The sequence below is a fragment of the Ornithodoros turicata genome, chromosome 4 (assembly GCF_037126465.1).
Source record: "Ornithodoros turicata isolate Travis chromosome 4, ASM3712646v1, whole genome shotgun sequence".
Lineage (NCBI taxonomy): Eukaryota > Metazoa > Arthropoda > Arachnida > Ixodida > Argasidae > Ornithodoros > Ornithodoros turicata.
Genome location: NC_088204.1, coordinates 83,380,583 through 83,408,111, shown reverse-complemented (window position 1 = coordinate 83,408,111; position 27,529 = coordinate 83,380,583). Strand labels below are relative to the sequence as shown.

Genomic DNA, 27,529 nt, shown 5'->3' with positions numbered 1-27,529 from the left:
GCTAGGCAAATAATGATCCCAGGCTGGGTTGGAGTTTGGTCAGCACAGCAGATGTTGCTCTTGGTTCCCGCTGCCAGCTGATGGATCTTAAGCTAGTTTTCCTTGCTTGATCCCGAGAACCCTCAGTTGCTTTGGGTCGTGACTGAAGCTTGGACAGACTTAGTAACTTCCACATCGGGTGATTTAACCTCCAACATAACACAGGCACTTGAGCCATTACTTGGTAGACGCCGTAGACTTGCTTCATCTCCACTGCCAACCAGCAGTCACTGCCCGCCGACAGACTTTCACAGTGTGCTGCTTGTGGTACTGAGCATGTCCGAAGAGATCCTGTCTGGCGGCTTTATTGCTTCTAGGCCACTCAGTGACAAGGTCACCCAAAGTCACAGTGCTCCAACATGTGACAAAGTTTGACAATATGGTCAGCGTTCTCTTGGCTCTGGTCCCGTACTGAACATTCCGTCATAGCTTGGGAACATGCTTGCTTGACATAATCTGTTTTGCTGCAAAGTAGAATTGCATATTGTGTCTTGTCCATGTGCAGGCAACGGGGATCGCCAGGTGTACTGGGGCATTCAATTAGACCAGGACCTCCTGGATACAATAGTGGCCATTTATCCGGAGTGGTTCAAGGACTACAATCTCATGGCGGACGGTCCACCCCAGGTGGATGAGGCTTCACTCCAACAGGCAATGGACAAGAACAAGGAGTGTATGTTTCTTGCTTGAAAGACCTGCACCTTTTCTGCACCTCTCTTTCCTTTACAGCGTTAAAGGTGAAGCTGATGCTTCGTCGGCCAATTTCAGAACTTGTGGATCAAGGCATCATGCCATGTGAGTGTTTGTATTGTAGCTATGGCTCTGTTGTGATTGTTTCTGCTCTTTTCTAGCATTGAAAACGTCCCCCGCATTCCATGAACAAAGGAAAAGTCTGGAGAGGGCCAAAGTACATACTGCAACATTGGCAGACATTGTTCTTTGTTTAAGGTCAATGTGTCATTCTTTTCAGATGGGTGATTACTTGAAAAACAAAATTCAGAGAAGGCCCGACAGGCAGGAGCTCATACAACAACACATTCTCGAAGGTACAAAATATACCCAGAAATTGCACGCTTCCCATGGTGCACATTTCTTTGAGCCACTGTTTGCTCAAACATTTATTGGCAACAGACACAACAGTGGACCCAAGTTTACAAGACAAGCAACGACAGCTGAAGAAGGCCCGCTTGGCTGATGGCCTCAACGACCGGCTGTCACACCGACCCGGACCCCTGGAGCTGATTAAGGGAAACATTTTACAGACAGACGAATCATTTGCGCAGGCAGTGAAAGGTATTTTCTCACCTGATTACAGTTAACAGTGTTAACGGGATTGATTTCAGAGGGCCAGATCCCATTTCGACGTACCTGTGAAGGGGAAACACGAAAACATCCACCTCCATTTGTGACAGATGAAGATAGTGAGGGAAGTGATTCTTTGGCTGCATCGCCAGATGATCAGTCTCAGAGCAGGTACTCTCTGTTGCATGTCTAGAAAAAGGCGACAAAATTAACGTAAAATATTCTATGGTCAGTCTTCCATCAGTGGACCTTTCTGAAGCGTCCTCAGTCCCATCTCCTGAAAGTCAGCCCACTACGCTGTGCCCATCTCACCAACTTCAGTACTTGGGATCAAATGTGGTGGTTGCAACGCCAACTGTGTTTCTCACCAGTGGAAGCACCCATGTGGTGCAGCCTGCAGGGGGAGGCAAGGCGGCAAGGAAGAAGTCAAAGTCAAAGTCACAGCCAAAGGCGAGGACCATCAAGTTTCACGAGTACAAGGTTTGTTTGTATTTGAACCTGGACAGGATTTGATCCCAAATGTTCTCAAGGGTCCTCCAAATGCCCAGAAGAACCACAACTCGGTTCCTTCATCGACGGAGTCTTCATATGAGCTTCTGCTTCAACAGCAACAATTGTTTCTCCAGTGGCAACTGGAGTGGCAGCAGAAGTATCCGCAGATCATCCTGCCCGCGGTACGTTTCTAAACCAAAAGGTAGAGGAGAGAAAAAAATTGTTTTCTTCTTCTTCTTCAGCATAAACCAGTTGAACAGCAAAGCCCTCCTCCCACACCTCAGCCACACAAGTTCAAGCTAGAAGACATGAAGGGTTCGTCAACACTTTGATTGATTTATTAATAGCGTCAAAATATTGCTGGTAAATGTTGGAAAAGTATGTTCATTTTGTCCGTCGTTATATCGCGACAGTTATTCTGTATTTAAATGTCAACTTTGCTTTATTGGGTTGGCTCAATACGACGCATTATATTTCCTCTGAGAGCAATGCAGTTGCAGACAGAGTTTCTTATTGTAATGCTTATTAAATGTTCAGTGAGTGACCTAAAGGCAGAACTGAAACGAAGGAACCTCCCAGTATCAGGTTCTAAGCCACAACTCATTGAGCGACTCAAGCCACACACAGATGGAATGGTTGACAAGGTGGAGTTTTCCCCACAGTCGCCTTCATTTGGATTGGACTCAAGGTAGCTGCGCACATGTCTAGGGATTTTCTTTCCAGCCTCCTTTTTCAGTCCACCGGTACCAATGGAAGTGGATGACCATACACAGGAGTCGTCACCACCACAGAAAGATCTCAAGGAGAGATGCATCGAGGAACTCCAACAGGAACTGCAAAGGCAAGTTATCTCTTAATTGTGGCATATTTGTCACCAATGCTTTGCAGGTCCCAGCCTGTGTCTTATACCGAAGCAGGGGCAAACTTGAGTGTTGTCACAACGCCATCGCTGTCAGACAGGTTTGTACTTGAACATCTTGGTTATGATAGGATGTTACCATTACAACTGTACATTAACTCATGCAGGGGAATGGTAAAACCTGCGGACAGCAAAGCTTATCAGCGCCAGTTAATTCAGCAGCACTTGCAGAATAAAATTCAGCAAGGTAAGTCAAATATAGTACATAGAGTGATGTGTGCACAACGTATTGCACAACATAACGTGTTGATCCTTAGCAGCGAGCATTAATCCGATCTCTTCGAGTCAATCATCTGCCGCAGTCAAGGCTTCACTGGCAAACTTCCTTCACAGTAATTCTCACGCAATCGCTTCAAATAACCAAGGAAATGTGCACAACGGCCCACGGTAGGTTCCTATGTTGATCCTTGATTCAATCTCAGACGGATTACTTTTAGATTGTCCCCGAAGCAGACCGACGGACAGCACTTGGCCAAGCAGCCACCTGATTATACCGAAGCAACGAAACATCTAGTGAAAAAGGTGTTTATCTCATCCTTAAACGTCTTCAATGAAATTGGGTTCAAACTCGCCTCAGGACGGCTTATGTGTTTTCGTGTTTGTGATACTATATTCTTTTTATTTGTAAAAAAATTTCATAGAACTAAGAACGCTTTTACTTTTCTCATTGGATTACTTGATGGAAACAACTCAACACTACTAGAAATTGTATTTTTTTTTTTCTCAATAGGAGATATGCGAAATAGCGCCATGGCTAAGGCATATCTCTCACGAGCTGGCTTGAGGGATTCCGCTAAGAGGAATCCACGGCCGCAATTTTTGAAGCACGACTTCTCGGTGGAGTACAGAACATTTCGGTGGAATGTACGAATGACAAACTGTTCAGAACTCTTGTCTCAGCAGCAGAAATAGTCCAACAATTTTGCGGTCGATTCCATTTTCAGCAAGATCTCGCACGGCATTTGCATTTACTTTGTTTTCTGCAATACTTCACTTTTTAGTTTTAGCTGCTGTTGTGATAGTAAGATTAAATGAGATAATGGTCTTATAAAAGGGAATATTTTGATGCAGGAGTTTTTCGTACCATTTGCCGCACTGTGCCGAGCAATCTCTTCCTGAGATTCTGGTAACCACGCCGCGGTTGTAGTGCTGCTGCATTTGGTAGTTGTGATATATAATTAGACGATATAGTACTAGGTTTCAGATTTAGATGTTGGAAGGTATCTGGTTCTATCATTGCTGCTTGCTCTCCTTAAGCCACGACTTGACCCGTTTGTCGAGCATGTGACTTCGTGGCCAACATTTATGTTATTTAATAAATAAATATTTGATCAACATAAATGCCACCATTCTGAACCTGTAATAAGAGTGGTTTTATCCTACGTAGTTCAACTACAAGAAGTGATCTTCCTTAACACAAACACAAATAAGATTTTTAAAAAATATTCATAGATGATGTCCTATTCTTGTGTTCTGACTTATTTAGTGGCTCGACTAATTTCTTTCCTTACTTTCCCTCATGCACGAGAAACTGGAACACAGTAGAGAACACACGTAGAGACCGCAAATTATTGTGCACATGCTTATTTGGAGCTAGGATGTACGTCAAGAGAGCGCCAATCTATCACACTTGACAATTCACCTGCGGGTTATGATATAATTCACCATAAGTTGAGTGATTTTACAAAAAGAGTCAAATCAGGATCACTCATATCACATTATGGATCTGCCTTTCAGGTTCTGCATCAGTGGTGCATAAACGAGCGGCAAATGTCTGATTCTAAAGTGACTCGTATTAATTCTGAATGATGGAGAATGTACTCGTTAAGCTTTAGTCTGGTCCGATAGTAGCCTCAACTACAGGATACTATTTCAGGTTTTTTCATCATGTCATTTTCTTCCTAGTGCTCAGTTACAGCGATTCCCTTTTGTCGTTTTATTCCTCTATGCTAGTACAGCTTCGCCTACAGTGACACCTACATCATTACTAAATAACATTGTGTTTCGTTCTTGAGAGTTTCGACATGCGCAGTCCTTTTCACGACAAAACGTTTTGGTAATCACACGACTCTTTACTAAGCAGAATGAAAAGCTTGCAGTGTCGTTTACACTATGCTGCCAACTGCTGCCTTGCTCCACAAGAAACTTTTACTAACGCAGTGGTACATAGGATGACAACAGAAGCCCTTTTCAGCTGCCACTATTCAGTCAAACCGTGTACATGAAACAGAGGGGCCGTGCTTTCCAAGCATCGCCTCCACGAAAATGACGCGTTTTCGCTAACGGGCAAGATAGGGCGCTTCATTTCGCATATCTCCTGTTAGGAGGCTAATTAAACGAGATATATTAATCAACTATTTCATTATTGACCTTAGGGAGCACATTGCAGATATTAAAGCCTAATCTCCACATGCGCTCGAACCACTGATGTAATCACAAAAGTAATCACAGTAGTCTGCATACCTAACTACTTGACCTATGCCATCTGCTGTCAACCGCAAGTCGTCGACAAAAGCAACGTTGATAACTCTGACCTCACTTAACGTTGAAGGAAACGGGATGTAGGGAACCCTTATCAATGCACATTGTGCTGCATTGGCATAAAATTCTGCATAAAAGAAAAGACAGGCTGTTTATTCCTTTTATAAAAATTATGAGAGGTACCTAGACGCAGGTGGACATCCGTCAGTAAGCATAACCGGACGAGTAATTACTTAAAATCTATGTATTAGCTTATTAATTAGATGCTTTTGGGGAAATGTGAAATAGAAGAATTGTAACCTTTCTCTATTTAAATCCACTCTCATTTTTACATATCCTGAAATAAGCACATACTTTGAGATATATATCGCTAAATTTTGCTACGTGAATGAGCAGCAACTGAAACCGCGCACTTCTTGAGCACATTTCACATATTTTCATGATATATCGTGGATGCAGGTTTTCATGGTACTAGAAAGCCGTAGAAAGATTTTTGCGGTGTGGCTCTGTTAAAGCCTGGGTTCTTATGTTTTCCAGTAGACAGTTGACAGTTTCACAACAGTTTTGCTAATTCTTCTGTACCTCTGTAACTCACTTAGAAATAAGAATACGGAGAAGCTAGAAATTTTTTACCACGAGAAATTGCGGATTTTGAAAAGGTATGGAACGAGAGCACAGAAAATACATGCCATTTATGTTGTGGCAGAGCTATTAATTTTTGCTATAGTGATGTCATCCCATATTGCAGTGAAACCACACTGACAAAAATTCGCTTTTTTTTCTCCCATCAGCAGGCACACTGCTTTGGAAGAGTACTTTGAATGACGATTATTTTTAATAATTTGGCAAATTACATACGTGAATTGCTCAATAATGAGTGGCTGCTAGATCAGGAAAGAAGGACTGCAAATTTAATTAAGCACAGTCCCGTACATTGATTTTAATTGCAGCCAATTTGTTCCAGGTGCCTAGCAATACCGTCAAGAGCCAGGATATGGATGACGTGCTGGAGATTCTTATCAAGAATGGAGGTGGGTATCCTTGTTGTTTGGAAAGAGAGAGAAAGAGAAGAGAAATTGTTTCTTTTAGAATTGCCTCCAAGTGCTGCACAAGATCCCCCGGACAACTCATTTGGTGTCCAGCCACCTTTTCCGACACCTCCACCTTCTTCAGAAGCGTCTCTTCCTGGACCTCCACCTGAAACTCCACCTCCTTCTGCATCACTCGATTTTGATTTCCACCTCGACATAGATGACCTGGATTCCATCAACGTCCTTGGCTGTAATGGAGAAGCAACAAAGTCATTGTGTAATGCGGATCACGATCCGGCGTTGAATATGGAGATGGAGCTGTCTGATTGGCTGGATGTGATGATGCCACGCACAGCAAATCTCTCTGAATCCACCTCTATGGCAAATGGCATTGGAACATCGTCCACGAGCAATCACGACCCATTGTTGTCCACCAATGCAAACGACGACCCATTTGACTTTTTTGCAACGGATGATGTGGACCTTCGGTCATGGGACTTTCGGAACACGTGGGACAATGCAGACTTTATTGCCTGACATACATGAATGTGATGTTCCGTATCAGTGGACCAACGCTCTGCCAGGTGGCTTTTCTTGCATTCACAAATTGGCTTCCAGTGAAAGTGATTGTTGCAGGATATGGAGCGTAAGGACGGATACCATGGGATGTCCACATATGTTGTCTTTCAAAACAAACAAACAAAGCCTTCATGGAAAACATCTTGAATGGTGTGCTTTTGAGGTTGTGTTGCTGCTGAAAGAAGGACTTGTTGTGCCTTAAAGCATCCTCTTTTATACTCTCTGTGACATCGTGCCAACACTATCTGCTCATACAGATGACCAAGGAGGCTCGCAACAGTTCTTGCACCTAGAGTCTGCTCAGTTCTAGAACAGAGAAAAATTTCTTGGCAAAACATTCCAAAATGCTCTTACAAGGAACGATCCGTTTTTGTCACTAGTTTAATGCAAGATCCGCTCAAAAAGTTGTACATAATACACACATATAAATGACACTGGCAGAATTGTTCAGAATGTTTGTATAGAGATTTAACGGAGCTTAGAAGGTGTTTATTTTATAGCGGCTAAACTTTGAGGAATATGTGCCTTTTTCTCCAGTAACAAGGGTGGCTTGTGGTGTTATTTTCAAAATCATTTCTTAGTGTGACACTGTACAGTTTTTGCTTTTTTTGTAAATAGGTAGTTTTGTGCCTGTGTAATAAAGGCTGCACAAATCCTTGGAAGGAATTTCTTTCCAGATTAAATGGGAAAATTCTTGTCCTGTTCAAGAATGGAGATTTCAATATTTCTTTTGGTAGTGTTGGGTAGCGTCGCCACTCTGTAAGTCGGCTTCACCTTACGCTTCCCATGCAGTGTAGGGTTAGTCTGAGACCCAGACAGACCCAAGTAAAAAGTAAGATTTCTTTTCCTCTCACCTTTGACCTGCCCCGTTCTTTGGGTGTTCCACTAGGTTTACGCTCCGCGACCGCAGCGCCGATCACACCACTGTTGTACAGCTGCCGTACTACTATGGTAGCTAGAACCATAGTACTACCCGGCAGCAAGGGCTCCACGTTGAGAAGACGCCAACCTCTTTCCCGACTGCGCGCTCGTCGACGTGACGTAACAATTAAAAGTCAGCCAATCGGCATCGTATTTCAACGGTCATAGCCAATCACACCACCACCCAATTCCAACTCTGTATTGTGGCCTCAAGACTGTGCGACATCTGCAAAGTGCGGGCGTTACACGTGCCTAGAACAAGAAGGGAAAGGTTGTCCCAGGCACTTGAAACTCTAGACAAAAGACCATTCTTTTACTGCTTACAAGCGAACAATAAGACATGAAGGCACATGAAAGAAAGCGGTATATACTGCCGCTACTAGCAGCAACATAAACCTCAAAAGCACCTAAATATGAAATGGAGCTGCAGGCGCCAGCCACCCTGTTGTTTGTGATTGAACGTCCCCGCGTACGAAATGAGAAAAACTCATGCGAAACGGTCTCAATCTTTCTCAAAACTCATTTTCTGGAAAGCACTTTTTGTCTGCATTTGCGGGTTCTTAAATTCGCAGAACGGTGAATCGCAGTAGCGGCTGACTATCACGTAGCGATGGAGGGAAAGGAGGCAATAAGCAGGCTTTCTCTATTTCTCTGCGTTGATTGTGGATGTCACTGCCGCCTTGACGCAGCGACGCTGAATGGAAAGGAAGCAGTCGAGGCAACAGTGCAAAGTGTAGCTGTCCTGTAGCGCATCTTTTCTTTTTACACATCGAGTCACAAAAATGGGATGTCGAACCTTTTGAAGGTGAGTCTGCAGGAGGTGCATGGACTCTTGGTTTATCAATTTGTCCGCTCTATGAATTCGGCAAGATTCCGAGCGATGCAGCTGGAGCGCGACAGTCGGATGGGAAGGTTTTTACCGTCTGGCGAACCGATTACCGCACCATATTATTTAAAATCTTTACGGTTCTGCCGACCCCTGCTGGGAACAGAGGGGGGCGGGGAGAATCCGAGAGAGAGGGTATAGAAGGGCACATGCGCAGTTCGATCAAGTCAGCGCGCGCTTTTTGGCGCCATTTTTCGGCTCTACCTTCGCGATTTGCTACGGATGATCACGTGGCCAAGGGAGGTGGCGGTGGTTTTCGTGGCGAACCAGCGGAACTGTGGAAGCTATACAGTTGCACTCCACTGGCTAAAGTTTGCAGCTGACCACAGGGGTGACACAAACCCGCCATCCAGTGTCGTGTATGCCAAAGGGAGTCTGGCCATTAGGAGGAGCCTAAAAAAGAGGCTCGACCTGTCAATCAAGAGAGAACAGCGAAGCGAGGATTTCATGACGAATTTTTTTCACAAATAACATCAATTTTATTCCCGAAGTGTAGATGTTGCAATTATCTTGCAAATCACCTTTAAATTACGCTCCAGTGTCAATGTTTGCCTGAAAATAACATGTTTCGTCGACCTTGTTAGGCCTAGTAAGACAGCAATCACAGGCACATAGCGAGAAAAACGCTACGGATTGCCAAAAATTTGCATTTTATGACATAATTTTATTCATGTACGCACCTTTGCCCATTCTCGAGTCAATCATATGTTTTATAGTTAAAGTACGTATAATACAGGCAGTCTGTTCCAACTAGCGGTTCTACCCGCCTATCAGCTCTGCTAGCATGCACTTCTGCTTCTCCTACTTCTACCATGCTTCTGCCTTCTGCTATCCTTCGTCTTCCCGACAGGATCAGGGTCGCCTTATCCCTTTTGAATCAGGGCAGAGCTCGTGTAAGAGCTTCACAGGCGTAGAGACAGGAAAAGTCTCTAAAAAAAAAGAAGAAAGAAACACTACAATATCGTCAACTTTCTCTCGACGCTTTTTGCCAGGCTTCCAGGTAGCGCTTTGTCTGCTCTATGCACTGTGTCGAGTAGTCGCTGCCAAAGCCCAATAGCGAGGACATTGGTTCCGGTTTCGGTCTTGTTTGTTCCAGTGTCGGGCAAGATAATAGTATGTGTTGGAGGTCCTCTTCTTCCCCGGTGTTGCAGATGGTGCATTCCGCGCTGTCAGTGTGGAACAAATCGTGTATTCGTCGTCTAGTTAATAGGGATCCAGTCCGGGCTTGAAAAAGGAGTCCGCTTCTGTGGTCGCCCCTGTAGAACGTTTCTGGTGCTCGCTGATCTTTGTTTTCACTGTAGAAGTCCATGCTCTCCTTTTTACCCGTTGCGGTTCGCCACCTTTCTTCTTCTATCTTGTTCATTTCTTTGGTGATTATCCTTGCCCACTCTGTTTCGCTTTTGGCTTTCTGTCTTGTCGTTCCCTTGCTGTACATCCGGTCTATTTCGTTGATTCTTTTGATCCATGAGGTTTTAGTGCGTATGTACCGGATGTGGCGGAACATTCGTCCTATGTAGCTATCGTCGGGACTGTGTATGAGCCGGCCGAGATACCTGTGTTTTGATCGCGCGTCCCGGAATGCGAACGTCGACCACGCCCCTTCGATGGCTGGATTTGGAGTTGCAAAGTTTCCTCTCAGCAACCACTTCCCCGTCTCTCGCTGCTCCCGATCGAGGAGATCTATAGTTTTTTTCTGATAACAGACAGCCTCATTGGCATAGGTTGCCATTGGAACAACTGTGGCTTTCCATAGTAGGCGTCCCACTGAGTCCCATATTGTTCCGGATGGTTATTCCGAGGTATACGTATGCCTCCGTATGTTGGATTTCTTTGTCTTGTAGGTAAAATTTATAACCGGTATTTGTTCCGGAAGCCCATCCATTTGGTTTTTTCTGTACTGAACTTGATGCTGTCAGCGGTCGCTTTGGTGCTACATATGTCTAGGAGATATTGGAGGTCCTCGTTCGTTTCTGCGATGAGAATTATGTCGTCTGCGAATGCTAGAGCGGAAATGTTCGTCAGTGCCGTCTGTTTTCTTCGTGCCTTTTCCTGCCGCAGTGATTTCTTCGAGTAGATGTTGAACAGGACATTGGGCATCCCTGTCGCAGGCCCACGTCTTGCTTTATTCTTCCTTACCTGTATGGTCCAAGGTGATACGTGTTGTAGTTTTCCTTGTAGATATTCCGGACAAGTGCTATTGTGGATTCCGACAGCTGTTTTGATCTCATTTTTTGGATAAGGAGCTCGTGTACAACGGCATCATATGCTTTTTCCAGATCTAAATATGCCATGAACAGTTCTTTCTTTTGTTGTTGGTATAATTCTATTATCTGGGTGAGAATAAATATGTTGTCTCCGGTCCTCCTGTTTCGTCGAAATCCATTCTGTGCTTCGCTCAGATGGCAGTCAGCTTCGTCTTGTAGTCTTCTCGACATGATTCTGGAGAAAAGTTTGTATATATTGCTTTGAAGCGCTATGGGCCTATAGGAATTGAGATTTTCTTTATGCCTATCGTTTCCCTTGAATAGGAGTCTAACATTAGCTTCCTTCCATGCTTCGGGTATGTGTTTGCTTTGCAATATTTCATTGAAACACTTGCATATAGTCCCTATCGCCCCTGCTTTCAAGACTTTCAGAAATTCATTCGGGATACCGTCCGGACCAGTCGCCTTCCCGTTCAACAAGCGTTTTATGTTTCTTTCCACTTGGCTTATTCCAATTTTAATTTCCGCCACCGTTCCCGTTCACCTATGTTCTGTTTGTTGTTGTGTTTCCGATCCACTTTGCGATTTTCGATCTCGCAGTATTTGTTGCTGTTTCCTGTAGTATGTCGTGAGGGAATCTTCGATGTCACCTTTCGCGTGTAACTCGGTGCCGTCTTCGGTGCGGATCTTGTAGGTCGGTTCTGTGCTCTCTTGACCAGTAATCCCGCGTATGAACCTCCACAGTTTTGACCCGGCTTTTTTGCCCCCTTCAAGTACCTCTGCTTCAACTTTCATGTGAAATGATCGAATTTTTTGCGCTATCAACTCTTTTACTTTCTGTCTCTGTCTTTGATACAGGGCCTCCTCTTCTGTAGGATATTCCTTTGTTTTTACCGCCGTTCGTCGTTCTCTGATCTCCTGGATTGCGGTTTTTACCTCCGTATCGAACCATGGTTTATCCTGTCTTATTTTGTGTCTGCCGGTAGTTTTCGGTACTGCCTCCGCCGCCTTGGTTTCCAGTAGTGACACGAAAGCCTCATATGTGATGTCTGACGTTTCCTGGAGGGCTGCTTCTAAGGCATCCGAAATTTTTTCCAAGGCCTGTTCGTCGTGTGTTTTCCAAAGCTGTTCTATTCTTTTCTTTCGCGTTCTCTTCTGTGTGGGTGCGATTTTCTTCTTCGATGTTATGGTCACTTTAAGTCGGTTGTGATCGCTGTCGCAGCTGAACGTGCCCTCCTCATCAATGTTGACATCTAGACTGTACGCCTTGTCCTGATAGAGGTTGTGGTTCACTAAAGCATAGTCAATGGATGACGCTTGAGTGCCTCGCGACCACGTTTTCCGACCCTGGCAACTAGGTTCCAGGTTGAGGATCGTCAGGCTGTATTTTTCGGCTAGTGTTCTCATTGCTTGAGCAGTCTCTTTTCCATCCAATTCCAGACAGTGGCAGTTAAAATCTCCCATGATTACTATGTTCCTTCCCGCATGCCTCCTCTCGATTTCAAGTATGTCCCTTTGTAGACAGCTGTATATATCGTCGTTCCACTGTTTTTCGTTACCGGTTGCCATGTATACTACGGCTACTGAGAAGGCGTTTCCCGTCGTTGTTTGGAGGTGCAACCATAGATGCTCTCGACACTCGTTTTTCCCCATTACTGTTACCGCCTGTCTGCGGTACATAAATCCCACTCCTTCTCCTTTCTTTTCTCCTTGTTTCCTACCCACTGCCAATCACTGTTGAGTTGTGGTGCTTCTTGGTTGCGGAGATGGGTTTCTGTTAGTGCGTACAGGGATATGCCTTCTTTCCTTCCATTCTTCCCACTTCCCTGCGGTTCCTCCCTGTAGATTGAGGGTCGCCATATTGAATTCTACGGGGTTCGCGGTTCGGTTCCGTCTGTGTTTACTCCTTCGTTTACGTTGGTTCGTGGGGGTTCTGTCGCTTCGTTTGCCTAGGTGTGGTCCCGCACCTAGTAATGCCAACGGTGAGCCCGCGGATCCCACATACGAGCGGTCTTGCGTCCGCTGCATATCCGTGGTATCGTGGCATAGGCCAACTTCTCCTTGGTCGGTGTCGCTGTGGGTAAGGCCGACTGTCGGGGTAGTACTTTCGCCTCGTGTAGCGGCCGTCATTTAAAAAATACTCTAGTCTCTCGACGAGTTGTAATGCTGCACGTTCTGCTCCTTCTGGTGAGAAATATCTATATCTACCATTCCTGATGACTCAGCGTCTCGAAGAGCGTAGTAGTTGTTCAGAAACATGATGTTCGGATTGTCACTCAAAGCTTCCCTCAGTTCGAGGTTTAGCTGTTTGATATTGTTCCGTATTTTTTCTCCTCTCTCTTTGACAAAAGGGATGGAGCATATCGCCAACACCATGTTCTTGTGTTCTGCTGTTTCTTTCTTTGCCTTTTCAACAATGCTGGACGCAATGTCAGCCGGTTCGCGACCGTCCAGAATGTCATTAAGGCCTGCCATGACCACCACCATGTTCTCTTGGCCTTCTGCCATTTCGATCTGTCGTACCTTCTCGAAAACATTACCCTCCTTTGCACCAGGCATTGCAATCACAGTTACTCGTGAGTCCATTTCTATTTTTCGTAGTAGTGGTCTTTTTAGTCTGTTCACATTAGAGTCCCCAATCCGGTTTCCTTTTCGGGAGAAGGCTGGGGCCTGATAAGGCTTTCCGTGATGCCCTGGTTGACCCCATTCTCATCGTGGTTCTGGGGGATTTCCCTTTGTGGGAATTCTGTGTGGTCACCCATCCGCTTGTTTCTATGATTATCGCCATTTTTCTTTGCTGGGCTGGCTACCTGTGCGTCTCCATCTCCGCCATTTTCTTGTCCCTTGTCTGCTCTTGCATTTGTGGGGCTTGCTACGAGGAGGCTATTTATTATTTCCTCTGCTGCCTGTATTGCTGCGCGTAGACTGCCGTTATCTTTCTCAATTTCTTGTATCTTTAGGGTCAGTTCTTCTATAACATCCATTTGCTTCTTATTTTTGTCGGTGAGTGACTCGACTAGTTCTTCCAACGATTTGATATCCGCTTTCGATTTTTCTTCACGTTCTTTTAATAATCTCTCCAGGTTCTGAAATCTCTCGCACACTTTGCACATGAACGCGACTGTTGGGCTTCCTCGAAAGTGGCGTTTCCTCTACATACATCCACCTTAGGCAGTATTCGCATTGGATAAGCTCGTCCGTTTTGCTCCGGACCTTCCTCTTCCCCATTGCTTTGTCGCGGTCTAACGAACCTTTTCTGGGCAGATTTGAACTTCGCGCCGTGGTAGCACCGCACGTACGTCTCTCACACCGTACTATTTGACCCGACAGGTTCAGGTTCAGGTTCAGGTACGCCTAGACCCTTTAGCATCAGGGCGGGCTCCACAAGTGGTGCCTCAGGCGAGAGAAACAAATATAAAAAATAATATATACAATAGGTTCCGCGGGGAACCAACAGGAGATTATGAAATATTCGTCTGTGTAGGGCTTGGTGTAGGGTGTACTACTCTCGCTAGGTGGCATAGTTCTTTGTTGTCTCTAGTCGGCTTGCATTGGCTGGGTGGCGCGATTCAGTGCCGGCTTCGTTGGAGAGGGGGAGAGGGTGGCTGCAGACATTTCGTGAGCGCGTGATGGTCTCTTGCAGTTTTTGTGCTTTTGGTTTCGTTTTTGTTCTGTCCCATGCCAGTAGAAGTCGTTTTGTTTTTGCAATATCGTAGTCTTCAGATTTACTGTTGAATCCTAGCAAGGTTTCCACTGTCCTGGGTTGTGGTTCCCTTATGTCTTTCAAGGCTGCGCAGGTTAGGAGGATGTGGCGGATGTCTTCCTCTTGGCCCCCATCACAGAGTTCGCAGTGTGCGTTTTCCTGTCCAAATATTTGATGTAGTCGCTTCTTAGTTAAGAGGGATCCAGTGCGTGCCTGGAACAGAAGCCCGCTTCCTCTGTCTCCATTGTAGAAGTCCTCAGGTGCTGGGGCGTCTTTGTTTTCAGCATATGTCGTTAAACTTTGTTTTTTTGTTAAGGATGTGTGCCATTTCTCCTGTTCAATGGTGTTCATTTCTTTCTTTATAATGCGGTTCCAGTGTTGCTCTGATCTAGCGGTGTTTCGCTTCGTGTTGCGGCTATAGATTTTGTCGAACTGGGTGATTCGTTTGATCCAGTTTGTGCGCGTCCCCAGATAACGCACGTGTCTAAAGACGCGACTCATATAAGATTGGCGCGGTCCGTGGATCAGTCTGCCGAGATATCGCGTCTTGGACCTGGCTTCGCGATATTCGAACGTTGACCAGCCGAGTTCGCCCTCAATAGCGGGGTTCGGTGTTGCGAAAGAGCCTCCCAGGAGCCACCTTCCAGGAGCCACATGCCCCTCTCCATCCAGATGGCGCCGTTAAAAGTGGACGCAAAATCCATTATGTTGCTTGGTCGTCAGGGAATATCCTATTCAATCCACTCCAATCCAGTTTCCCGAAAATGTCGGCACCCAGTGAATACAGTTAATTTATAGCTTGGAAAGCCTGGGATTAATAGCGAACTGTATTTTGCCTCGTGATTGGCCAAAGATCTCAAAAAGTGGGTGGAGCTCCGGGTATAGGCATGGTCCCATTAATGGCCACACTCCCTTTGGCATACACGGCACTGCCGCCATCGTTATAACTACCCTCAAGCGGGTGCTTTTGGCAAAACTGCCATCTTGTCCACGACCTACTAGATTATAGTAGATCTAGTAGGTCGTGATCTTGTCCTGGTCGCACGTCATAGAAAACGTCATTTTGAGGTCATGTGACTTTGTTTACATGTCGTTTTGACGCTTACCGACATATTTCCGTCGTCATAACGCAAAGAGATGGATGGCACCGTAAAGTATGCGGTGCTTCTTCCGCAACATGGTAGCGCATCGTCTTTGGAAGTCGTCAACAATACGAGGCCTTATGTGCAAAACTGCGCGTTTTACTGCGAGATTATCGGATAAAAATAATTACCGTGATCGGAAGACATCCAAAACGTTGCGCAGAGACAACAACCGCATTGTTTACAAACGGTTTGGCCGCCGATCACGAGCGCCGCCATCTTTAGGGTCACGTGCGCCTTGACGTTTGCTGTGACGTGTTCAGGTTCGCCTAATCCCTTTTACAGCAGGGCAGACATCCAAAAAAAGGAGTCACAGGCGAGTCTCCAAGCTCTCATAAGTGGAGCGAGGAATTTGAGTTTTGAGTCGATGCTGGGGGGTTCGTCTTGCGGAGGCGCCACTTGATAGCTCTGGCTTCGGTTGGCCGGTTTCGGTTTCGAGATGGGGTCTGCCGGCCGTCTCGTGGAGCGCCCTTGATTTGATTTTAGAGGCCTTTTCCCACTTAAGGAGGACTTTCTTCGTGTCGTTGATCTGGGGTTGGGAGCTGGGTGACGCCTCGAAGCCCAACATGATGGCGATAGGGACTGGTGTCTTGGGCACTCCGTCTTCGCGTAAGGCCGGGCAAGTCTGCAGGACAAGAGAGAACTGATGTTCTGAGGCTGGAACAACACAGACACGGTAATCCAGGTAAACAACACGGTAATCCAGAAGGTGTGGGTTCGAGTCCTACAGCTGGCTAACCTTTTCAGTGACTTTCACCATAAGTCTGCAGGATGTGGTCCTCCGGTGTTACATAGGGTACATGCTAGGTTTGCGTTTCCAAATAGTTCGCAGAGTCGCTTCTGTGTTGGGAGGGAGCCTGTACGGGCTTGAAACAAGAAGCCACTTGCTCCGTTGTAGAAGGTTTCGGGTGCCGGAGTTGTTTTGTTTTCAGAGTAGGTCTTTTCTTCGCTGTCTCCACCTTTTCTCTTCAGTCCTGGTAAGTTCCTTCTCGGTTGTATTGTTCCACTCGCGTTCGTTCCTCGCTTTGTGTCTGGTGGTGTCGTTGCTATATATGCGGTCAATTTGGCTGATTTTTTTTATCCAGTGCGTTCGGGTGCCCCTGTAATCGAGGTGTCGGAAGACTCGTGTTATTAGGGTGTCGTTTGGTCTGTGAATGAGACGTCCAAGGTATTTTGCCCGGGTTTTTTGGAAAGAGTAGGTAGACCTTGAATGGCGGGATTTAGTGTGGCGAATGATCCCCCGAGAAGCGTTGTTGCCGTTCTAGCTGGTCCGTTGCTTGCTTGCTGAGGCAAATGACGTCATTCACGTATGTGGCACGGCGTAAGCTGTCCATATCAGTCTTCCCACGCCGTATGGTTGGTAGGAATTAGTGGCGTGCTATATTCCACACCTTGCCTTTTTTCGTGTTTGTTTTCAGGATGAGGTTCTGTTCATGTTTCTGGAGATATTCCTTGCAATTTTCGATCGTAATACCGAGGTATTTGTACGTGTCTGTATACTGAATATCAAATTCTTGCAGGCGCAGCGTGGGTTTGTCATCGGACGGTCCAAAGTGCATGATATTTGTCTTTTCCCGGCTGAACCGCATGCCCTCACTTTTGGCATGGTGCGTGCAAAAGTCCAGGAGTTTTTGCATGTCGTTTGCATTGGTAGTTAGTATCAAAATATCGTCCGCAAAGGCAAGGGCTGTGATGCACGTATATCTTCAGTCGTTCCGTTTGTTTGTTTTGTGTGCATATGGATTCCTGTGTGACCAGGACCAGGCTCCCACAGAGCCCATAGTTTGAGATAATTCAGGCAACACTGGACATGCAACCAATGAAAATGAACTATGATGCCTACCTTTCGGCCAATCAGGAGTCTCTCAGTTTGGCTCGCCTTTCGGCCCGGTACTGGCTACCATTGGCTTTTCCTTTTACTGGTTTTCATGCCCGACGCTTGTTATTCCGTATTCCAGAACAAAGGCAATTTTTTGACAAAATACACATTTATTTGAAACATCGTACTGATTCAATAGTCTGACACAAATATTCACCGTGCCTACAGAGTCCAAATCGTTGCGTTCGTTGACCAAGTTCGAACTCGAAAAACACACACACACTCTACTCCCAGAAGTGAGCGACGCTCACACGAGTGTACGCGATTTCACGGTTAGCATCTCCTTTCGTTGGTTGCAGTGCGAAGGTTTTAACGAAGCGGGCAATGCTTGTCGCATGGGCACCGAATCCTGTCTCCGTTGTGACTGCATTTGAAAATGCGACGGCGCTCACAAGTGTTCCTCAGGCGTGAGCTCACCACTGCATTCCAGTTCTGAACTCGAGAGACTGTTCGTACGTAGGATACTTGTGTCGGGAAACATCACAACACGCGCTGAGTCACTTTCACACACGAACAAATCTGGGACTTCTCTTTGAACAATGCCATCATACCGTGGTGTCAACTGACATCGTGGAGACGCGAGACACCGCTGCCACTTCGCTCCCTTCTCTTCTCGTAACTGCCCGCCAGACAGGCAGCCCGCGAAAGAATGCTCTTTTGAAACTTTGCCAACCAATAGCGGAGCGCGCAATGTCCTTCGGCCAATGGATATCAACTATGATGCCTGACGGAGTAATACCAGGCTCCAACAGCTCCCCATAGAGCCCATAGTTTGAGATAATTCACACAACACTGGGCACACGACCAATGAGAGTGCAACGTTGTAGAAATTATGCAATGCCAGTCGGCCAATCAGGAGCCTTAACTTTGGCTGACCTTTCGACCGGTTCTGGCTACCATCGACTTCTACCGGATTTCACGCCTACCGCCGTTACCCGATATTCAAAATAACTGAAGCTTCTTTTGGCTAAAAGAAATATTTATTTGACACAAAGCACTGATTCAAAGATCTGATACATGGATGCACTGTGAATACAAAGTCCACTGCGTTGCTGACGCACTGTAACTAAGTTCGAACTTGAAGCAAAACAAACAGCTCTCCAAATCCGACGGGGCCCGCGCTTGTTCTTCACGCTCCAACTCACGAAGCATTCCAGTTCCGGAGCTGATAGACTGTTCGTGGGATAATAGTCGTGTCCAGGAACAGCACAACACACGTTGAATCACGTCGACGCATGAATAAACCAGCGAACACTTCTACAAACTGTTCTGCCGATTGACATTACCGAAACACGGAACACAAGAGGACGCCTTGCCAGCCGATTTTATGATGAGCATCTTCTTTTGTTGTTTGCAGAGCGGAAAAGGCGCTTGTGTGGCACGTAATCGTAATCCTGTCTTTGTTGTCAGGCCTTAAAATCCGACGGCGCCCGAACGCGTTCTTCACGCTCCAACCGCACCAGCCCACGAAGCATTCCAGTTCCGGAGCTGATAGACTGTTCGTGGGATAATAGTCGTGTCCAGGGACAGCACAACACGCGTAGAATCACAAAGTGTTCTGCCGATTGACATCACCGAAACACGGAACACAAGAGGACGGACGCCGTGCCGACCGATGCGAGCTATTTCGAAACTATGCTGAAACTGCTGAAACGGCCGCCGGGACGCTGCACACACATGCGCGCGTACAAAATGCGATTTCAAAACATTGTCGACCAATCGGAGCGCGCACGCAGTCTGGGCCAATGAGCTTGCAACGTTGTAGATTGGCGCAGTGGTACATACTCTACAGCCGCATCCTCGGTTACCTGAGGAGGACTGGTAATACCACGTGTTTATGACGTGCAAACATTTTTTTAGAGCCGCGAAGAGGGGGAGCTGTGGGGGCCTGACCAGGACCTGTCCAGCACGCTTTCGTCTACGGATGCCACCCCTGTGCAGCGGACAACGTAGGTGGCAACGGCATCGTGAGCACGGCAGAGCCGTTTATTATAGGGTGAGTTTGGCCATTAGGAGGAGCCTAACTTGAAGCGCGTCATGTGACGTCACGGTTAAGCCACCTCCCTCGCCGTGCTCTATTGTCCCGTTGTCAGCCGTCCTCGTCGACGCCGTACGTGCGTACATTGCCCTTCGAAAGCCCTTCGTCCTTGAACAGTTTGGCAACAAAGGCCCCCTTATCACAGGCGGCTGTAGGTCATAAGCCGGTTATTCCTGTAGATTGCATTCATTGCCAGTCCACAACAAAGCTGACGGACAGCATCAATATGGCGCGCATCAGATGGCTTATACGCGGATTCTGCTTGGATTCAGGCTTTTTGGGCGGTGCAAGACGTCAAAATAGGCTCCACCCACGAGGCGGCAAGAGATCACAGAATAGAGCCGCCAAACTCTCCTTATAAATGGCTCTGGAGCATGGCGGGTTGCAGATATTGTGCAAAAGGCGACGAATGGAGAGACGAAGGGCGGCACTGAACTGGTCAATGATTCTTTTGGTCGTCAGTGTCGTTAGTGAATGAGTCCCGGGCGTGCCAGGCTGTTCCGCTTTCGCTGGTTCCGTCCTGGCAGAACCGCCGTTAGCTCTGGCGATAAAAGTTATTTTTGATGCGTTTCACACAGTGCGCATTCTTGTTTCATTCCTTCGTTATTTCAGGTAATAACTTATCTTCTTTTTCTGTTAATTTTCTTTCGCTATAAAATAACCTCGTGGTCCCGTACACAAGCAGATAATCCTCACAATGGTGGGCTTACGCATCGTCTTGCTACTTGCAGGCAAGTTTCCTCGGTGTCATTTACGCCCATTTACAGTGCATCTCTCGTTGCAGTTGTTACGTACTTGGAAGGAGTTAATGTCCCTATACGATTCATCCCTGAAACGTCAAGCGGGTGGGTAGCAAAGCCTCTTCCTCTCCTGGGGAATATTCCATGAATTCTTGATTTTACTTCTCTGTAGCTACCCGAAGGGTGTTTTTTTTTTGGCGCCCCTCCAGGCGGGCTACTCCCCCTTATGCTCTTTTGCCCCTATTTGGCGTTGGCATTTTTGTGTTTCAGGTTATTCGGCAACAATAATTATGCACCAAGTCAAGAGAGACTTGTCCTCAGAACAAACCCAGAAAACTTCTCAGGGCCTTCACAGCTACAGCGTTTGGTGGGAAAATGTTTTAACTACACAACAACAGAGTAAGTATTACTTTGAATAAAAGGCAAATCTGCATCAAGTTTTCTTCCCACAGTTACCGCTACAGCCTTTGCCCTTTCCAAAACATTACTCAGGTGGAGGAATCTTTCCGGTGGAATGCCTACAAAGGAGTTTTAGGGTAGGTGCGCACAATTCTTCTGAGCTGTAGGACTCCAGTTAACCATGTTGAAGCACTCGACTGCCAACTAGGGCAATCTTTTCAGATGGGCCACACTTTGAGCATTTTTGCAGTGGTACAGGGATCTAAAGCGACTCCCATAAATCTTGCAGTGTGTGGCAAGGCTGGAAAATTGTCAACAACACCTTTGCAGCCATGGTGTACTCCAAAGGAGACCTTTGTGGCAAAAAGGAACGTCTTGTTGAGGTAGTGCATTACCAATTCCTAAAGCTCTCACGAGCAAAGCATTTTCTTAAGGTGACATTAGCCTGTGGACAAGACACTTGGTTGACCAATGTCACAGAGCCAGAGCAATGTATCTATCGAGCCATACTTGTCACCAGGTTGGTCTGCCATCGTGACGCCCTTCTCGTCTATCCGAGAATGTTGAGGGAACATCGACAACGTTGGGACATCATTGAAACGAACCTCTCTAAAGGGGCACTTACAGAAAAGGTTGGAAAAAGTGGGGGATCCGTACAAATAGATGGTGTTGTCAACCCCAAAAAGGCACACTCATAAATGTAGTCTTTTCCTTAGGGCTATAACGAACAACTCGAAAATCTTTTCGTGGAAGCAGGATTTGCAAAGGCAGCAGAAAAAGAAAGCACAACGACCCACGCGACATCGCAGTTTACCGACATTGCAGCTTGTAACGCCGTAAGTGTCTTTGCCCAGACCTACGACCTTACTTTGGTGTTTATTTTCTACTTTATGACTATATTTTGGACTTGTGACTAAAGTCATTTACTGCAGGGCTTTTTCCAACTTGAGCAAGAACTTGAGCACTTGAGGGAGAGAATAGGTAAGCCCAAGTCTTTGAGCAAAGATGATGTATTATTTGGCACTTTTTGGTTTTCAGCTAGCCACCAGAGCAACACATCGTTGCTTTGTAAGACACAGTAAGACCTCAAGTGGCCTCTCGTTCTACCATAGTGCAATACTTACTAAATACACTTTGCAACAGTTGGGGGAGCTATAGTACCTGATGCATTCTTGTTCATCTGTCTGAAAAGCAACTTTATGTCCGTGCGCTTGTCCAGTGTGTCCTTGTACTTGGAGGAGCTGGCTTAAGTATAATTTCCCATAAGGACCCTGCCCGCTTGAATGCAAACTACTGAAATGAACTTCACACTCAATTGCAAGCAAATATGGCTTCCGAAAGAAATTTTGTGCTTCAAACTGTGAGCTCTGATGTGAATCTTAGTGCTTTTCGTGGTCTTTGTGGCTAAATTGTGCATGATTGGAAGTAAGGGGCTCAATTGCTAGGATGATGATATAGGGATGCACGAACGGGCCATGTGTTTCGCACTGGCAACCCACGCTGTTGGGGACAAATCAAATAGTTTGCTTCCACATATGGCAGTAGTCATGTGACTGCTGCAGAATGGTTCTATGGAAACAAAACTATGGACACACAAAAAAGTTGTTTCTACCTAACATTTGAGTTGTACAACAGTCTTTTTTTTTTCTTTTCTAAAAGCTAATTTTGTTCACATATACAAAGCAGAGCCTCAATATGTTTGTGAGATATCCTGGGAAATATTTTCAGACTTGAAAAGAGAACTACAGGGTGAGGCCACACACACCTTTAAAAAATCCTCCACTCAGTCTAAAATGTCAGTGTATCAGAGCAGCATGGCTCAAGCACGTACAAGCGAGCTGAGAAGAAAGCCTTTTGGATGTCGTGCAAGGATCGTGTCAGATTGTAATTAAGGAGTGACTTTTTTCAGGTTAAAAGCCTTTCTCAGATTCATTTTTAAATCTGTAATTTGGGCGATAATTGTGCCTTCGGATGTTTTTGTCTATTAAGCGCTAGCATTACATTCATAGTGAATGGAAATCTGGTTTAACCTGGTCGGAGGTCAGTTTGAGGTGGAATAACCCGAAAAAGTCACTCAGTAGTTATAATACACCACAGAGCAAAAATATTTTCATTCCATGATGGACAGTTTGACTAACAAGACAGGGTTTGAACTTACGTTAAATGTCACCTCCTTTAAAGTCTGTCATAATTGATCAACACACTATTGGCAGTGCCAGAACATTCAATCCAAGTAATGACATTACTCATTACCCAAATTGCTCTTCACCTCTGGACTCCAGGATGTCAGTGAGGCTATGAGGAAAAGCGTCTAACTTTATTACAGTCAACTTCAAGGTACGGTGAAATACTTTATATTCCCTGTCACAGCTTCCTCCTGAAACTTGATTTTTGGTACCACGAAATACTTAATCCAATGAAAGAAATTGTGATCCTCGTAAATTTCTATACATTAGGGTTTGACCGTGCAATTCTGCAATAAGTAAAGTGAAGTACTTTAAAATATTTGGGCAAGCAAATATATTTTGTATTTACGCGTCACCCTTTCATGATGGCTAAAGTGATGCCTGGCTTTTATCACGCTTCTTTAAAATGCAACAACTATTATTGCTAACTCTCGTTGGTCTCTTTATCACCAGTTTGACAGTTGACTGAGTGCTTTGCTGTAGTGCAATACAAGGTACAGAAATAGCTACTTTGTGCTTCAAGTACAGAGCAGAATAGTTTTTACAGGATTTCAAGTGCGAGCTTTGTGCCTTTACAGTCACAATTATATTACTAGAATGGTCATAACCCCATTAGTCTCAGCAGCCATGTTACCTGCTTCAAAAGGCATGTTTTTAGAACCGCTATAATGAACACCTTTCCATCTACTAAAACTCGCTAATGCCGGGGAGTACAAAACATGGTGGAAACGTAGCAAGTTGGCTACATGTTTCAGGGTCTTACGTGAGCAGTTTTACACTCTAGTGAAGACTACAAAAAAGTCTCAATTTTGATACTTCAGGAAACTATTTGAATGATATGGAAAAAGAATTTGTCCTCGTACGATTATTTGAGTAAATTGTATCGTAAATTATGGTTTTCATGGTAACAGTGCCTGCACTCTAACGTCCATCAGTTTGGTGGAGGCATACTGGAAAGCCACTCTGTCTCACAGCAGAGTAGTAGTTACATCATCAAAAGCAATTGTGTCACTGGGAGCATGTTAATACATGCCAGGCTAGTAGAAAGAGTATTTCCAATTCCTTAAATCTCACCAGTCTGAGTACAAAAGAGACAAAAATGCTTGAAAGCGAGTGCTGCTTATGTATGCCTCTTGAATGGTTCTTGCTTGGAAGGATGGAATACTCCCAGATTATCGCTGCTGCTGCTACTACAGCACCATTCTCAATGGTTCTGAAGGAGAACTAGTGTTCACAAGGTCTTCACACGCACCTCAAGATGGGTGTCTTGACAATCCTTCTGTAGCTCACTCTCTACTGTCCATCTTGAGTAATGGAACCTCCCTTTCTGCTCTCCTTTTTCCAGAGAATCAACTTGACTTAAAAATCCCCATTAATTGTTACTTGACAGACGCTTTGACATCATCATGTTGTAAGTATATCAATAAGTCCATAAAACAAAACACTGTTTGTTTTTTTCTCTCTCCAAGGCCAAGCGCTGAGGAAAAAAGGGAGCCCGATGCAGAGCCAGCATGCTACATACAAGGCTCTGGAATCTGTGGTTTCATTGCTTGCCAGCACAAAAACCGGCAAAGCAATTGTGTGAGAGCAAAGCTTGTCTCATATCAGTGGCTGTACTATTACTATGACCATTGCTATTTATCTTGCATTTTCTTGGCCTTCAAGAAGGGCTGGTGCAAAACATCATGAAGCCGGTTTGCCTGCAAAATAACACTCGATAGAAATTTCCGAGAGGTATCCTTTTCAGAGTGTTCCATCGCAATGTATTATTATCTTTTGCAATCTGACCTAATCTAATCTTAAGACTTCCTCGACAAAAAAACCTGAAAATAATCGTAATATTCCACAGACAATGTTACACTACAGTATCCTTTGTTTGTTCCCTTGGAGTGATACCCTAGCAGCAACCAAGAGTGGACACACATACTGAGAGATTGATAGCACAGACGGTCATCTGTTTCTTATCTAGCACAGGACCTCTCCGATGAAGAAATACGCCGTAAACTTTTGTCCAGTGTCTTTGAGAGGCGGCTACTTACCTTGTGATGACCCATTCCAGGATGCAATGCCAGTTCATCATTGGATGCTTCTGCAATCCTGTCCAGGGTCTGCAAGATATAGTGTAGGTTTTAAAAAGGCTTCCTACGGCAGCTTCTTTTGAAAACCTTGAAAGACGCTAGAAGCTTGATGGCGTCAGGTCGATTGATGGACTTGACACAAGTGAGGCAGTCCACCAGCTACAAAATATGAGCTTGTCCATGAGTTGGGACATGTTTTGTATTTTGCGCTCACCTTGCTAAAGACATCATTGTCACCTTTCTCCAGGAGTGTGTCTGCGGGCTTGGCCTCGTACATTTTGTATGTCTCAATGTATTTTCCCGCCTCTTCGGGACTGTATAAAATAGTAGCTCATTATTGCATCTGCGTGCCAAGGAAGAATTTACCTCCATGCTAGCATAAGTGTACAGTCCGCAAGGATGGCTATCTTGGCCAGTTCTCTCAACGATGGATGAGGGTCAGACTGAAAGTATGAGACTTATTACGAAACACCATCACATCAAGTGATTGTAATTCCTGTCAAGTTGCACCAGCAATATAAGGGCATTCATATTAAAGGGGCTTGCCTTTTTCATGATTTTCTGGCTACCCGCACTACAATCCCAGTGAATTTTATTCGTTATTATTATTTGTTATCATTATTATCAATCAGCATTATTTGTTATTATTGTGGTTTTGGAACCTTTAGTTGCTATATTAGTGAACGAAATATAAAACCCTAAAGCACAGCACATGCCCTCTTTAAAGTGCACGATACCAATATGTGGACCATCAGTACGAAAGTTGTAAATGGTAGGCAGCAAATTTTACACGGTTCATAGCACACGCAATAGCAATAACAGAGTGTTCCCGTACCCGGGAGTTTGAGGAAAGGCCCACACACGAGGGCCTTTGCTTTCTTTTATTAGCCACCCTTGATCCACGTTTGAAAAAGTTTCACACAGTGTGCATTCAATGTGAAATTCTCCGTGAAGGAAGGAAATGATTGTTCAGAAGAGCTGTCTACCTGCTAAATGTGATGAACCAAAATTAATAATAATAATTGGGTGTTTACATCGCGAGACAACTGAGATCATGAGCGACGCCACAGCGGTCGGTGTGTGGATTGCTTTTGCCCACCTGAGGGTTCTTTAACGTGCGATGAAAGCTCATCACGGCACCCCGTATTTAACGTCCCTCGCGGAATACGGCGTGTCTAAGCAACTTGTACCCTGCCACCAAGTTGCTGGCGTCCTCGGCCGGGTTCAGAAGGCGAACACGCTACCGACTGAGCCACCGAGGCCAGTGATGAACCAAAAACGAATCCCAACTGTAGTAACGGACTTGCAAACAGAAAGACATTCTTTTGTGCTGAATGCCATACACGCATATCATTTATAGAAGCTATGAGATGTTTTTTGCAGTTGAGTTGTACAGCTAGGCAGACATCCCTCTCCAAGAGAGTCTGATTAGAGAATTTTGGGCAAAAGAGATAAAAGCGTAAATACCACGTCAACTTGAACGAGGAGCAGTCGTAGGTGGAAGGCTCGTCCCAAGGACTTGAGTCTTTTGTGAATGTACTCGGGAAAGAGGTTGTGGTAACGCAGGCTGCATTTTGGAACCTTTCACACATTTCATTGCTACGGCTAAGTAAGGAACGGAAAATACCTCAAGTAAAGTGCACATGATGTCTGTCCCATCATGTAATCTGGCTCTATTTCTCCGAATTCCCAAGGAACATTTCGGATGTGCTTTAAGAGCGGATTGCCTTTCTGAAAAGTGATAGTGTTCAGTGAAAAACCCAGCTTGCCTTCACCTGTCCTCACCTGTCGAGCATTAACAATCACGCTTTTAGCACCAGCATTCTCTCCGGCCCTGATTGTTTGTTCAGAATGTCATTTGGTTAGCCAATGAATTATGATTCAATACCTCTGTGTGGTTGAAGTAGATGGTCCTGCGGTAGGAAGCATGTTATAGGCTTTGGACGACCCAAAAGTAACAAAACTGACAAAAACCTCGGCTAGGTTTGGATGAATAGCAGCGTCCGCACGGAAGGATAGATGGATGGATGGATAGCGGCCTTCGCTTTGCATCGGGCGGTAGCATACGCCACCTAGCCTGTTAAAGTAAAAATAAGGCTACAAATTGGTTGATTCATCAAGTGTTTGGTATTTCTTGTATTTAATAAAAACCCTATTAGTTATTTCTCTTTCCATGCCACCAGTCGTTCAATCGAGATTTGGTTGCCGCCACCGCGTCTTGGTCCACCCCTCCCCCCTCCCCCGTCATTTTCAAAACGTTCAAAACCGAGCGCCCGGTGGTTGTATCAGTCCTCCTCAGGTAACCGAGGATGCGGCTGTAGAGTATGTACCACTGCGCCAATCTACAACGTTGCAAGCTCATTGGCCCAGGCTGCATGCGCGCTCCGATTGGTCGACAACGTTTTGAAATCGCATTTTGTACGCGCGCATGTGTGTGCAGCCATCCGCCGGAAGCTGCCGTTTACGCAATGGTCCAGGAAAAATGGCGGGCGCCCAAACCACGTGATCCC

The 27,529-nt window shown here is 45.5% G+C and overlaps 3 protein-coding genes across 7 annotated transcripts in view; 2 read left to right on the top strand and 1 right to left on the bottom strand.

Moving 5' to 3' along the window:
- The window catches only part of LOC135392205 (inactive histone-lysine N-methyltransferase 2E-like), a 30,249-nt gene extending 22,748 nt beyond the window's left edge, over window positions 1-7,501 (top strand). Inside the window, exons 2-18 of one of the 2 annotated variants that reach the window (XM_064622916.1) lie at window positions 545-712; window positions 769-840; window positions 891-946; window positions 1,010-1,085; window positions 1,171-1,332; window positions 1,383-1,512; window positions 1,575-1,821; window positions 1,872-2,015; window positions 2,076-2,148; window positions 2,371-2,521; window positions 2,570-2,674; window positions 2,722-2,793; window positions 2,860-2,939; window positions 3,010-3,139; window positions 3,190-3,274; window positions 6,198-6,264; window positions 6,323-7,501. In XM_064622916.1, the coding sequence (XP_064478986.1) occupies window positions 646-712; window positions 769-840; window positions 891-946; window positions 1,010-1,085; window positions 1,171-1,332; window positions 1,383-1,512; window positions 1,575-1,821; window positions 1,872-2,015; window positions 2,076-2,148; window positions 2,371-2,521; window positions 2,570-2,674; window positions 2,722-2,793; window positions 2,860-2,939; window positions 3,010-3,139; window positions 3,190-3,274; window positions 6,198-6,264; window positions 6,323-6,801 (2,196 nt within the window). In that variant the 5' untranslated portion in view covers window positions 545-645 and the 3' untranslated portion in view covers window positions 6,802-7,501. The remainder of the gene's footprint in view (window positions 1-544; window positions 713-768; window positions 841-890; window positions 947-1,009; window positions 1,086-1,170; window positions 1,333-1,382; window positions 1,513-1,574; window positions 1,822-1,871; window positions 2,016-2,075; window positions 2,149-2,370; window positions 2,522-2,569; window positions 2,675-2,721; window positions 2,794-2,859; window positions 2,940-3,009; window positions 3,140-3,189; window positions 3,275-6,197; window positions 6,265-6,322) is intronic. The other variant, XM_064622917.1, reaches the window with a different exon arrangement.
- Window positions 7,502-19,955: 12,454 nt separating this feature from the next.
- Window positions 19,956-24,628, top strand: LOC135392204 (N-acetylglucosamine-1-phosphotransferase subunit gamma-like). 4 transcript variants are annotated; one of them, XR_010422176.1, is made up of 12 exons: window positions 19,959-20,228; window positions 20,302-20,347; window positions 20,401-20,461; window positions 20,627-20,755; window positions 20,809-20,892; window positions 21,045-21,138; window positions 21,190-21,387; window positions 21,472-21,591; window positions 21,688-21,736; window positions 21,794-21,833; window positions 24,287-24,352; window positions 24,411-24,498. XR_010422176.1 is itself a non-coding variant. In XM_064622913.1 (11 exons), the coding sequence occupies exons 2-11, from the start codon at window positions 20,314-20,316 to the stop codon at window positions 24,524-24,526; spliced, it is 915 nt and encodes a 304-aa protein (XP_064478983.1). In that variant the 5' UTR covers window positions 19,956-20,228; window positions 20,302-20,313; the 3' UTR covers window positions 24,527-24,628. The 4 variants fall into 4 exon arrangements, 3 of the variants coding, with proteins under 3 accessions (XP_064478983.1, XP_064478985.1, XP_064478984.1); XM_064622913.1 differs by lacking the exon at window positions 24,287-24,352 and having other exon boundaries at window positions 19,956-20,228; window positions 21,794-21,823; window positions 24,411-24,628; XM_064622914.1 differs by lacking the exon at window positions 24,411-24,498 and having other exon boundaries at window positions 19,960-20,228; window positions 21,794-21,823; window positions 24,287-24,345.
- Window positions 23,058-27,084, bottom strand: LOC135392598 (DNA excision repair protein ERCC-1-like). The gene is made up of 10 exons (XM_064623305.1): window positions 26,994-27,084; window positions 26,908-26,932; window positions 26,805-26,853; window positions 26,647-26,750; window positions 26,487-26,586; window positions 25,386-25,462; window positions 25,234-25,333; window positions 25,107-25,178; window positions 24,981-25,049; window positions 23,058-24,641 (listed from the first exon to the last, which is right to left on the bottom strand). The coding sequence occupies exons 1-10, from the start codon at window positions 27,082-27,084 to the stop codon at window positions 24,576-24,578; spliced, it is 753 nt and encodes a 250-aa protein (XP_064479375.1). The 3' UTR covers window positions 23,058-24,575.
- Between the last annotated feature and the right edge of the window lie 445 nt (window positions 27,085-27,529).